This window comes from Apodemus sylvaticus, chromosome 15 (genome assembly GCF_947179515.1).
Source record: "Apodemus sylvaticus chromosome 15, mApoSyl1.1, whole genome shotgun sequence".
Taxonomy (NCBI): domain Eukaryota; kingdom Metazoa; phylum Chordata; class Mammalia; order Rodentia; family Muridae; genus Apodemus; species Apodemus sylvaticus.
Genome location: NC_067486.1, coordinates 85705631 through 85719266, shown reverse-complemented (window position 1 = coordinate 85719266; position 13636 = coordinate 85705631). Strand labels below are relative to the sequence as shown.

General features: G+C 41.0%; 1 protein-coding gene across 4 annotated transcripts in view; it reads left to right on the top strand.

Moving 5' to 3' along the window:
- The window catches only part of Prkdc (protein kinase, DNA-activated, catalytic subunit), a 210698-nt gene that overhangs the window by 87396 nt on the left and 109666 nt on the right, over positions 1 to 13636 (top strand). For all 4 annotated transcript variants that reach the window (XM_052158779.1, XM_052158780.1, XM_052158781.1 and 1 more), the window contains exons 33-40: positions 848 to 1056; positions 1396 to 1528; positions 2160 to 2318; positions 3053 to 3253; positions 7900 to 8085; positions 8634 to 8738; positions 9489 to 9656; positions 13300 to 13427. In XM_052158779.1, coding sequence (XP_052014739.1) covers positions 848 to 1056; positions 1396 to 1528; positions 2160 to 2318; positions 3053 to 3253; positions 7900 to 8085; positions 8634 to 8738; positions 9489 to 9656; positions 13300 to 13427 — 1289 coding nt within the window. The remainder of the gene's footprint in view (positions 1 to 847; positions 1057 to 1395; positions 1529 to 2159; positions 2319 to 3052; positions 3254 to 7899; positions 8086 to 8633; positions 8739 to 9488; positions 9657 to 13299; positions 13428 to 13636) is intronic.

The following is a 13636-nucleotide window of genomic DNA, read 5'->3' as shown; positions in this document are numbered from 1 at the left end:
TTTCTGTTGGTGATACTTGCATCTATGACTCCTGATCTCTCTCCTAGGTTTTCTGTCTCCAGGGTTGTCTCCCTTTATGATTCGTTTATTGTTTCTATTTTTATTTTTAAATCCTGAATGTTTTTGTTCAAATCCTTCACCTGTTTTATTGTGTTTTCCTCTAATTCTTTAAGAGATTTTTGTGTTTCCTTTTTAAGGGCTTCTAACTTTTTACCTATGTTCTGTATTTCTTTAAGAGAGTTATTTATACCCTTCTTAGAGTCCTCTATCATCATCATAAGATGTGAATTTAAATTAGAGTCATGCTTTTCTGATGTTTTGTGATATCCAGGGCTCACTGTGTGGGAGAACTGGGTTCTGATGGTGACAAGTAGCCTTGGTTTGTTGCTTATGTTCTTCACTTGCCTCTTGCCCTCTGGTTATCTGGGGTGTTAGCTTGCCTTGCTGTCTCTGACTGTGGCTTGTCCCTCATGCAAGCCTCTGTGTCAGTACTCCTTGGAGACCAGTTCTCTCTGGGAGGAATTTGGGTATGTAGTGCTGTGGCACAGGGTCAGCTCTGGGGTGCAGAAGAAACGTGAAGGATCCTGTCCCCAGCTGTTCCTTGCTTCCTGTGTTCTGATGGATCTGGGCAGGTCCCTCTTGGGCCAGGTATTTGAGCAGAAGTGGTGGTCTCTCCTGTGCTCTCCAGTGTTTCAGCACTGTTGGGAGACCAGTTCTCTCCCAGCATGATTTCAGTATGGAGAGCTGTGGTACAGAGTAAGCTTTGGAGCGCAGACAGAAACTGGGCTGAGATCTCCTGTTACTTAACGAAATACTTACATTAGGTGTATCTTTTCTATTTTTACAGCTCCTGGAGAAGGACTTGTGTAACACAAATCTTATGAACGTCTTAGTAAAAATGCTCTGTGAGCCCATGAGCATAGGTTTCAATATTGGTGACACCCAGGTTATGAACCATCTTCCCAGCATTTGTGTGAACGTGCTGAAAGCACTTAGGAATTCCCCATACAGAGACATGCTGGAGACTCACCTGAAGGAGACAGCGACTGTACAGAGGTGCGCATTTGCCACACTCACCTTTACTGAGATTTAAGGTTCTCACACATTCCGTGTTTCTGGCATCTGTATACACAGCAGGTCCTCAAGAACTTGAGTGTGCATGTGTGTGTGCGTGCATTTGAAAGTCATGAGCTTTACTAATTCCTTCCCTGTATGTAAAGTGGGAGAGAACCGTAGATGTGCTTAGCTCTACACTTGTTTTCCATGACTGATTTGTCCTGTGAACCTTTGTCTGGTGTCACCTTTGTTTTTGTGTGACAGGTGATTATTGAATCTATAACAGCACAAACAATTCTTTGGGGTATTCTTAAGTGGTTTTGTTTTCTTCATGGCCAGTGTTGAAGAGCTGTGTGCCATTAACTTGTGTAGCTCCGAGACTCGCCGAGAAAGGACCAAGTTGCTGTCTGTCTTATCAGCCTGTAAACAGCTTCACAAAGCTGGTTTCTCTCATGTTATATCACCATCTCAGGTAACCATGATCAGTTTGTTTGTACATATCTTTTATCTTTATTCTGGTAATTTAATTATGGTAGTACACAATGGTATTTATATTATTTGTTTAATGTGCTTTATATATAGAAGTATAGAATGTGCTGAAGTAGAAATTACAGAACTTTATCATGTAGAAGTTGTCTTGGTTGTGAATACCAAAGTAAAGATAGATTGAGAGAGAAGTAAAGGCTGGTTGACGTTTTATTAACCTGTAGGCGCTAATGACTGTAGTGCCTGTATCTCAGAAAGACTCACATGGAATCTGTAGTTTAAGAAAACAAAGCTGAGAGGCTGGGGAGATGGCTCAGCAGTTAAGAGCACTGACCGCTCTTCCAGAGGTCCTGAGTTCAAATCCCACAACCATATGGTAGCTCATAACCATCTCTAATGAAATCTGATGCCCTCTTCTGGTGTGTCTGAAGTCAGCTGCAGTGTTATATATAATAAATAAATCTTTCAAAAAAAGAAAACAAAGCTGAGTTAGACTGCCCTAAACATTGGAAAATACTCTTCAGTGTTAGTTAATGCAGACCTTTTAACTAAAGGAGAATGTTTCGGTTTGTGTTAAACACCTCTCTCACCAGGCCCTTCATTCAGTTTTCCTTTAGTCTACAGCACTGAACCATTCCATTGGCATGAGATTGCTGTCCTTGGTTTATAAAGGCATTGCGCCTGCAGAGGAAAGGCAGTGCCTGCAGTGTTTGGACCCCGGCTGTAAGAGCCTGGCCGATGGACTCCTGGAATTAGCCTTTGATTTTGGAGGGCTGGTAAGGAGAAAGCTGCATCCCACTCTTCCTATGGAGTGACATCTCTAAAAACTGTGAATTCAGTTAGTAAGGTCTTTGGACATGGATTGTAGTTGACTTGCTAACTTTCTCTTTAAAGCTGTCTTCTTTAGTACTTTTTTAAAAAGTAAAAAGCATAAAATTCTAAAATTGAAGTTTCTGTCCAGCTTTGTTTCCCAAAGGACTTTAAGCAAGAGCACGTGTCACTAACCTGTGTGGCCATGCTTCTACCCTCTTCTTGTTGGTCCTTGGAATGGAGGGTTAAAGGAACCCTGGATGGTAATCAGGTGCCAGCGAGCCGTAGCCACCAGAGTCCTCATGGCTCTCTGAAGTGAGCAGGGCTGGCCTCAGATCCTCCGTTGTGGTTGAGATCCACAACCATGTCTATGTGTGTGTTCCATGCCATCCTCCCTTGTTTGCTCTTTCTTTGCAGGACCTCTTCTTTGTCTCATTGATGGTCTCACTTGATCATGCTAGACTATTCTCTGAAAACAACAATGTTGTTCTGGAAAATTCGAAGCAGTATCAGTTTAGGAGGTGTATCTTATGAAGTGAAACCTAGAAAATAGAAGTTAAATTAAATATATATAATTTAAACTTAATTCCTGACCTGAAATGTCAGCTACCCTTCAGATGGTTCTGTGTAGACTTAACTGTGGACTCCTCAGGGCCTTTCTGGGAATAGGTTCTCTGCTAAGGTTTTCTCTCTTCCTTAGTGTGAGCATCTTGTGAGTTTGCTCCTGAATTCGGCAATGTTGTCTACACAGTATCTGGGCAGTTCGCAGAGAAACATTAGCTTCTCCCATGGGGAGTATTTCTACAGCTTGTTCTCAGAAGTGATCAACAGTGAGCTGTTAAAAAATCTTGATATTGCTGTATCAAAGCTCATGGAGTCCTCTTCAGATAATCCCAAAATGGTAAGGAACCTTTACATATTTCCTGTCTAATGCTCACAAAGATTTTTTTATGTTTCTGATGGTTTTTCTTAAAACCAATTTCTTTTCTGGAAGGTTGAAAGGTCTTGCCAGTGTATGAAAATAAAATCCATAGAAACAAAACACAGTCTTTCTAAAACTAGTTAATAGATAATAAGACATTGGTTATTTCCCCATTCACTCATGCCCCTTAAATCTCTCAGCTGAACAAAAAAGATAGTATTGTAGGATACTTATTTTCACCAGAATGTCATGTGAGAGCATCCACGCCTGTCCTGTGCCCAGCAGTGTTTATTCCATCATTTTCAGGCTGGTCTTCCACACTGCTGGCCTGTCGTCACAGTGCTCACAGCCTTAGGGTCATGCTTTGTCTTCCTGCATGTTCCTGCCAGCCGCAGCCCTCTGTGCCGCATCATAGTAACTCTTTAGACTGTGATATTTAATGTGCTTGGTTTTTGTTTCCTTAACTGAGGGGATTTTGTGGGTTGTTTTGGTTTTGTTTACATGATTTTTCATTGTCTCCTGACTCTTTACTTTTGCCTCCTAAGTGCTGGAAATGTTGCCAAACCTGTCCTATCTTATGGGATTTTTAAATGTTACCTGCAAGTAACATTTACAAATGCCTGTAGATCGTCAAAGACTGAGCTGCTAGTGTTTTAAAAGAGAGTCACAATCTTCTACTAAGCTGACCTTTTACACTTAGCATTCTTGTCCATTTTCGAGAAGTACTCCATGCTGTATGATGCTAGGTAGCAGCCTGTGAGAAATAAACTTGGAGACACATAAAGCTATTATTTTAAGTTTAAGTGTTCAGACTTTTGGTAAAAATTTTATACACACACACACACACACTTTACTATCTGTTTCTTTTCCACAACTCTCTGAAATGACAGAATGAGATTAAAAATGAAGAAACCAAATCAGTTTTAAAATGGGTGCAGAGAAAGAATAACCAGAATGACAAAAATTGCAAAGCAGGACCTGTCTGCCACTTCAAACCCTTAGCCTGTCCAAAGCAGAAGAGGTCGGCAAGAGTGTCAGAGAGGTTGAGGGGAAGCAGGAGAGACAGAGAATGAATGATGGAATGAGAATTGCTGCTGAACAAGATCAGAGGATTCTCCAGTTCCACCCACTTGCCTAAGAGTGTCATGAATTCATTATTAATAGCTGAGTAGTACTCCATTGTGTAAATATACCACATTTTCTGTATCCATTCCTCCGCTGAGGGACATCTGGGTTCTTTCCAGCTTCTGGCTATTATAAGTAGGGATGCTATGAACATATTGCATGCTGGAGAATCCTCTAGGTATATGCCCAGGAGTGGTATAACAGGGTCTTCTGGTAGTATTATGCCCAGTTTTCTGAGGAACCCCCAAACTGGAGCTGGAACTGGATGGAACTGGAAAAATATCATCTTAAGTGAGGTAACCCAATTACAAGAGAATACACATGGTATGCACTCACTGATAAGTGGATATTAGCCCAGAATCTTGGAATACCTAAGACACAATTCACATATCAAGTGAAGTTCAAGAAGGAAGAACAAAGTATGGATACTCTGGTCCTTCTTAGAAGGGGGAACAAAATACCCACTGAAGGAGATACAGAGACAAAGTGTGGAGTAGATTCTGAGGGAAAGACCATGCAGAGACTGCCCCACCTAGGGATCCGTCCTGTATACAGCTACAAAACCCAGACACTATCGTGGATGCCCACAAGTGCTTGTTGAGTGGAGCTGGATATAGCTGTCACCTGGGAGGCCCTGCTAGTGCATGACAAATATAGAGGGGGACACTCTCAGTTAGCCATTGAACTGAGCACTGGGTCCCCAATGGAGGAGCTCGAGAAAGGATTAGTGGAGTTGAAGGAGCAACCCCATAGGATGAGCAGTATCAACCAACCAGGCTGCCCAGAGCTCCCAGGGATTAAACCACAACTGAAGGGGTTTGCAGCACCATAGGAGGAACAACAATATGAGCCACCCAGTACTCCCAGAGCTCCCAGGGACAAAACCATCAACCACATACTACACATGCTGGGACCCATGGCTCTAGATGCATAGGCAGCAGAAGATGGACTTGTTGGACATCAAAGGGAGGCGAGGCCCATGGTCCTGGGAAAGCTCTATGCAGCAGTGTAGGGGATACCAGGACAGGGGAGTGGGAGAGGGCTGATTGGGGAACAGGGGGAGGGGAGATAGATCATGAGACTTTCTGTGTGGGGGGATGAACTAGGAAAGGGGACAACATTTGAAATGTAAATAAAGAGTATATCTAATTAAAAAAAAGTTAAAAAAAATCAGAGAATGTGAAAGAGTCCTTTGGAATTAAGCATAGATACCTGAAATGAAAAATACAGAACCCTGTGGGAGAGGGGTTGGAAAACTGTATGAGCCACAGGAGTCAGGGATACCAGGGGAACATGGGACACCGAAGCAGAATCACAAAGCGGGGCGCACAGGGGCTCCAGACTCAGCCAACAGTCAGGGATCCTGCATGGGTCTGAGCTAGGTCTTCTGCATATATGTTATGGTTGTGTTGCTTGGTGTTTTGTGGGACTCCTAACAGTGGGAGTGGGGGTGCCTCTGACTCTTTCGACTGCTTTTGAAATTCCTTTCCTCCTACTGGGTTGCTCACCCAGCCTTCCGAGGAGGGTATGTGCCTAGTCTTATTAGAACTTGTTATGCCTTGTTCGTTTGATATCCCTGGGAGGTCTGTTCTTTTCTGAAGGAACACCGAGGAGAAGTGAATGAGAGGGAAAGTACAAGAAGGGGCCTGGGAGGATTAGAGGGAGGAAGCTGCAGTTGGGACTGTGTTGTGTGTGAGAAGAATTAAAAAAAAATAAAAGAAAAGAATAGATGGAGAAAATGAGGAACTCACAGAGAATAGGATGAAAATACGAACAAAAGCAAAACAAAAGTGATATGTGCGATGATACACACCATTAATTCCAGCCCTCTGGCAACAAAGGCAGGCATATTGACTTGAGTTCAAGATCATCCTCTATATAGCAAGTTCCAGGACAGCCAGGGCTACATAGAGAAACCCTGTCTGAAAATAATCAAAAGAAAGAGAAAAATGATGAAGGACCCTGGAGCTGAGTGGACAGTGGAAAGTGTCTCCAAACTGTGGGAGTGTGGCATTCTCAGTGTAAAAGACTTGGAGTGGCTGGCCCTAGGTTTGGGAATAATTCCACATGAAGAATAATTTTTAAAGGCTCACCATGAGAAAAGGCCCTGAATATTCTCAAGGACATGAGCTAGTTATGTGGAACAGGATCAAGAGCTGAATGACATCCATGGAATTGTGGATACTGCAAGACCAAAATACTAGAGTTCTAAATGTAGCAGATCCTCAGGTTTGAGTGGCAGTAGAATACACTTGTTTAAAGCAGCCACATCCTGAAGGGACATGCTCTGTTCTCCTGCTCAGAGACACGCCCGGTAGACATTAAGAAAGCAGTGAGCTGAGACAGGAAAGGCTGTGTTCAGCTCTGTGCAGAGAAGAGGATGGAGTATTTAGCCTTGGCCCTGGCACAGTACAGTCAAAGCTGTGTCTTTTGAATCAGATAATTTACGCATCAGCAAAATTGAACAACATAATTTACTTTATCTGGGAGACTTTGATAAGAAATTAAGAATGGGCCCATTGAGAGAATAAAATGTTTAAGAAGGGAAATTACGGATGCCAAGTGCTTGCTGACAGGATCCTGATATAGTTGTCTCCTGAGGGGCCCTGCCAGAGCCCGATAAATACAATGGCAGTTGCTCGCAGCTAACCATTGGACTGCGTAGCTCGCAGCTAACTCATTGGGTCCCCAATAGAGGAGTTAGAGAAAGGATTGGAGGAGCTGACGGGGTTTGCAACCCCATAGGATGAACAATATCAACCAACCAGGCCCCCCAGCGCTTCCAGGAACTAAACCACAACCAAAGAGGAACCCATGGCTCCAGCCGCAAATGTAGCAGAGGATGGCCTTGTCAGGCATCAATGGGAGGAGAGGCTCTTGGTCCTGTGCAGGCTCGGTGCCCCTGTGTAGGGGATGCCAGGGCAGGGATGTGAGAGAGGGCGGGTGGGTGGGGGAGCACACTCAGAAGCAGGGAGAGGGTGGATGGGATAGCGGGGTTCTGGAGGGGAAACCGGGAAAGGGGATAACATTTGAAATGCAAATAAATAAAATCCAATAAAAAATAAATAAAATAAAAAAGAAGGAAAATTTGTGGATGAGGTTACTGCATGAAGCATCTCTGAAAATGCTCAGAGTTGTCAGAAAAGTGGGGTACTGTGTGATGACCTAACCAGCTAATTACGTCATTGTGTTGTTGATAGAACGAGCAGAAATGCATGGAGTGGTAGTCGTGTCCGCCTGAGAGCAATTGCCTACTCTCCTAAGTAGAAGTGCATGAAGAATGGTCCCTATCCCCACCCCCATGGCAGAATAGGCACAGGGTATCAGCAGGATCACACTCTGCTTTCTGTGGGAAAATGTATATTCACATGCTCTGGGGTAAACACCTGTTACAGAATTATCACCTTCATTTTATAGAATAACTTGTGACATGAATGTGTATTTTTTTTTTATTTCTATCAATATTAAGAATTTTTCTTCAATCTACAAAATCTTTTCAGGTGAGTACTGTTTTAAATGGTATGTTAGATACAAGCTTCAGGGATCGAGCTGTTCAGAAGCACCAAGGACTGAAGCTTGCAACCGCAATTCTGCAAAACTGGAGAAAGTGTGATTCATGGTGGGCCCCAGATTCTACTCCAGAGAACAAAACAATGGTGCTGTCTTTACTGGCAAAAATGTTGCAGGTATTTTGAAATTCATTTAAAACTCATTTCTATTTAGTTATTTGGTTTGTTTATTCTTTTGGAAACAGTCTCACCTGTGTAGTCCTAGCCAGTATAGTCCTAGTCTCACCTGTGTAGTCCTAACCTTTCCATTTTTCTACCTCTGCCTCCTGAGTACTGAGACTACAGAAGTTTACCACCATGAATGGCATGTTCATTATTTTGAAGTCTAACTTATGTTTAAACACTACAGTGAAAGTCCATTCAAAACGAATTTGTTTGATAAAGTAAATATGTTTCGGTGAGGTACCTGCCAATTACTTTTTACGTCTTCCTTGTCTTTATGGCACTGTTTATTATCTTTACCAGTTTATAAGTTTTATTGTTATCATTTCTCTTCAGGCTTTGTCTTAGCAGAAAATAATAAAATATTTTAAAGTGACATTGTTGAAATGTTTTTTGAGGTTCAAGAACAAATAATATGAGTTCTGAAATTTTAACATTCAAAAATATGTTGAAGATTTTTGAGGCATAATACAGAAATTTGTCATGTTTTTATCTCTCTTTAGATTGATTCAACTTTATCTTTTGATAAAAATCACAGCTCATTTTCTGAAATCTTCACAACATATGCTAGTCTACTTGCTGATACAAAGTTGGGTCTACACTTAAAGGTAGATGAATTTAACACATTGGGCTTTTGAAATTATGTTCTTTTTATTTTCACATCTTTACATTTTGTACATTTGTTATATTGGGCTTTTTGCGGGGAGGAGTGTGGATAACGTAAGACTTGTAATAGTAATGGGGGACAAGAAAATAGTTTTATTGTTACTACGTTCAAGGTCCTGTAACAGTCCTGTAACATGCTCTTCATGAAAGAATGCTGTTTTTCTGTAATTGGATAATTCGTTGGTGTGTTCTGTATGACTCATGAAGTTTTTCTTCTACAAATGTGAAAGTTTTGGACTTTGCCTGTTATTCAAAGGAGGTAGCAATGAATACCTAGCTCCTCTTAAACTCAATATGACCTTGTGAAGGGATTTTGCTAACAAATACTTATAAACTATCCTGTAGAAGCCATTCTCTCTATATAGAATTTAAATATAATTTCTGTTTTTACAAATGGTCTTTATAACATATTATTTAAAACGCTCACCCATTCATGCAATGTATTGTGATGGCACCCACTCGTCACTGCCTCCTTGCAACTCCTCTTGGTGCAGGCTCTCCTCTCCCAGCCCAGGCCCTCCATGCCAGCCTGCTGGCTTCCAGAACTGAAGCTAACATACATGGCTGCATTCAGGTTGGCTTTGGTCTTTGCAGCTCATTATTACAGACTTTAGAAAGTAGTGATTTGATTTATCCTATAGGACCTGTACGCCACAATTTGGGTGATTTACATTTTCTGCATTGTTTCACAGGGCCAAGCTATCATTCTTCTTCCAACCTTCACCAGTCTGACAGAAGGCAGTCTAGAAAACCTTAAGCATATTCTGGAAAAGCTCATTGTTTGTAATTTCCCCATGAAGTCTAATGAATTTCCTCCTGATTCCCTAAAGTATAATAATTATGTGGACTGCATGAAAAAGGTTAGTTTTAGTGTCATTGGTAAAACTTTGGTTGATTTTCTTTTTCTTTTTGTTATGTTTGGAGGGGGTAAGTTTTTATTAGTTTATACTAACTGGTACACAAAAAAATTAAAAATTAAGCATATAACAAGATACCATGTAATGTCTAAATATAGGTGTATACTATAGAATGTAAGCCATGCTAAACATACCTAACTCTTCAAACAGTTGTTATTTTGTTATAATGAGAAGTTTCAAGATCCTTTCTTTTCTTCTTTTTCACTTTGGTTTTTATAGATCATTTAACAATATTAGTTTCTTTTAATATGTAAACATGGATGTACTTTTTTACCTTTTTGTGCCTTTTACAACTTTTCATCAATATTTTATAATTTTCATTGGAGAGCTCTTCTACCTCATTGGTTAAATTTATCCCTAGACTGGTGTGGTAATGCATACCTTTACTCCCAGGTGGGCCTCTGTGAGTTCAAGGTAATCCTGGTCTACACAGTGAATGAATTCTAGGCCAGCCAGAGCTACATAGTGAGACCTTGTCTGAAAACAAAGAAACAAATAAATTTATCTCTATGTATTTTATTTTATTCTTTGTGTCTATAATACGTAGGTTTCCTTTATGCTTCAGATAATTCACATTGTCTTATAGTGGTGCTTCAGATTTATATAGCTTTTGTGTTCTGTTCTCTGCTGAGTTAATTTGTCAGTTATAATAAGCGTTCAGTCTAGTCTTTAGGTTTTCCCAGTCTAGAGCTACTTCGTATCTTCTCCATTTATAATTCTCTGACATTCAGTTTTTGGAAGAAAACAAGAAGTTTTTCTTAGGTACTATCTTCTATTTGTGTGGTTATTTTCTTAGATATTCTAAGTTATTTATTTAGCTGGTTTCTTCATCCTTTCTTTCCCTAATGGAGGAGTTGGATTGCCATGAGCGTCAGGTTAGCCTTGACAACAAATACAGCAAGAAAGAGATCTTTTCTAGTCATTTCATAGTCTGATTATGTTAGAGTTGTAGGGCTGTTTCTAACAGTCCAAATATTTTATTTTCTTTGGGTTTTTTTTTTATTTTTATTTTTTGTGTTGTTGAGAATTGAACTTGGAACCTCAAACATCTTAGACAAATACCCTAAGTCATCATCCTATATACATCATCAGCCCTGGTATTGAGAGCTAGTGGTTTTAGCATCTACAATGATGTCTATTAGATCTTTAGTTCTTTCTTTCTTTCTTCCTTTCTTTCTTTCTTTCTTTCTTTTTCTTTTCTTTTCTTTTGTTTTCTTTTCTTTTTTTCTTTTTTTTTTTTTTTTTTTGGTTTTTCGAGACAGGGTTTCTCTGTGTAGCCCTGGCTGTCCTGGAACTTACTCTGTAGACCAGGCTGACCTCGAACTCAGAAATCTGCCTGCCTCTTCCTCCCAAGTGCTGGGATTACAGGCGTGCGCCACCACTGCCTGGCTTAGTACTTTCTTTTGATATAAATAGTTAAACATAAATGCAAATAAAATACTAAAGCATTTGAAGAAAAAACTGTAACCCAAGAAAAGTATAAGTTAAGAGCTAGCTGCCATGACCCAGGAATTCTACATAGTGAAAGGTTTTTTTCTGACACAAGGACATCTTAGCAGTTGGGAGCCCAGGAATATCAGAAAGTCACACTGTGCAACTATAGAGTATAAGGACCAAAAAAAGAACACTCTGACCCTGTCTCAATCCCAAGACCCGACCCCTACCTGAGTGCAACCCCAAGATCAGGCCACAGAATTCTACTGAACTTGCCGCAGAGTCTGACCACAGAGGCCCGCCCACCCCTAAGCTTGCTGCAACATAAGGCCACAGGAATACTACCATTCACAGGCCACCCTGGAAAGCTCCAACACACGCACATGCACACGCGAGCACACGCACATGCACACGCGAGCACACACACATGCACACGTGAGCACACGCACACACCCTGGCTTCTCCTCAGTTCCATGTTACTTCTCATCTGAGCAGAGGCAGCCACTCTTTTGGCTTTTCCCTTCTCAGTAAATCTTTTGTGTGAGGTTCGTTGTGTGGTGTGGTTTTGTGATGTTCCTTTGGTCCAGATGCTAGGATACTTTTCCCAGCAAACCTGTAACACTTCCTTGGGGAAACCTTCACTGAAGAAGAGCTTCACTTGCATTTGGGAAACCTTTCCAGCCAGAGCAGGGCTATAACATTTCTGTTGGGGAATCCTTTCTCTTCAGAGCTGTAACAGCAACAAACCTAACACAAGAGATTTGTGGAGGAGAGACGCAGAATTGGTGGCTGCCTCTGACCAGAAACAGAGACAGCAGCAGAGCGCTGGACAGGGGGGAGGGCTTTAATGGGGTTTTGGAGCCTGCTAGTGGAAAAGCACAGCATGGCGGTAAGTATTGCGTGGTCGCCAACTTTGAAACATTGTTTAGCCATTAATGTTGAGTCACAGATGCAGGGATTTCCAAGTCCCAGAGCTCTGAGGCAGGACGGGCAGGGAGATTCGCCATTGTATTCAGGGCCTAGGAATTCGAGGCAGGTGGCAGAACAGAAAATGATCCACCTTAAATGATCCACACTGCTACTAGGGATATATTAGCTCAACGGTTGGATGCTTGCCTCACACGAGCAATGCCCTGAACACCATACCAGGTCTAATCTCCCTCCTTCAAAGATGCAAACCACCAACAGGAAAAAAAGACCAAAACAGGAGCTCAAAGAGAACTGAGTCACTAAAGGGATGACTAATGACAAAGAAACTACAAAAAAATAGTTTTGGAAGTAAAGAAATGTTGTAACTATGAAGTAAGACTAGTAGTGGGTTAGAAATTATATATGTAAAGAAAAAATTTAAGTGAGAACTTGTCTGTTTCTGAAGATAATATTGAAGATACGTCTTAGAATCTAAAGGTAAAACATACAGACATCGCAATAAAGAATGTGGAAAAGTAAAAGAAATAATAACATTTGAAAGTTTATGTGAAATTATTATATTTTTCCAATTAAAACTTTTTACATATATTTATTTGTATCTCTCTCTCTCTCTCTCTCTCTCTCTCTGCGTGTGTGTGTGTGTGTGTGTGTTTATAAGTGTGTATGTATGTGTGTATGTGTAAGTACATGCCATTTCAAACATGGAAACTCAGAGGAAAACTTTCCGGAGGTAGTTCTCTCTTTTCCAGCACGAAGTCCTAGAGATTGAAAGAAGAATACCTTGAGTGACAGCAAGCACCTTTACCTGCTAACCATTCTGTTACCCCCTTTCTCTGTTTTTAAAATCCAAGTTACCACACTGCACTTGTTGCATGCCTGTCATTCTAGAGCTTGAGAGGTACCTGCATGAGTATCAGCTGTTCATAGCCAGTCCCAGCTACATACGGTGGGTGGAGGCCAGCTTGGCTACATTAGACTTTGTCTCAAAATTTCAAAAACTAAAAGACTAGAAAGATGGTTTTGCAATGAAGAACACTCGTTGCTCTTAGAGAGGGTCTAGTTTCGATCCCCAGCACCCACGGCTGTCCATTTCTCCAGCTCCCTTTTCTGACCTTCCTGGGCACCAGGCGTATACATGGTGTGCAACTTTCAAAAGTCAGAGCTACAAAAATTTTCATGAACCTGATAATGGATTTCTTTTGTTGTTCTGTTCTATTTTTAGTTTCTCGATGCATTGGAATCATCACAGAGTCCTATGTTGTTCCAGTTGATGACAGATATACTTTGTCGGGAACAGCAACATGTTATGGAAGAATTGTTTCAAACCACTTTCAAAAGGATTGCTAGGCAGTGAGTTATTTTTATCTGGGATTCCCTGGAGTCATATGCATGCTGTTTCTTGAGTGGGCATGTTATCTTCTTTCTTTTAAAACAAACAAAAAATACAGGAGGGATAGTGGTTTTACAGCTCCCCACTACATTTTAAAGTTCTTTCTCCATAACAGATTTTTTCCTATGGAAAAACTTCAAACCTATAGAATAATAAAGAGATGATCAGG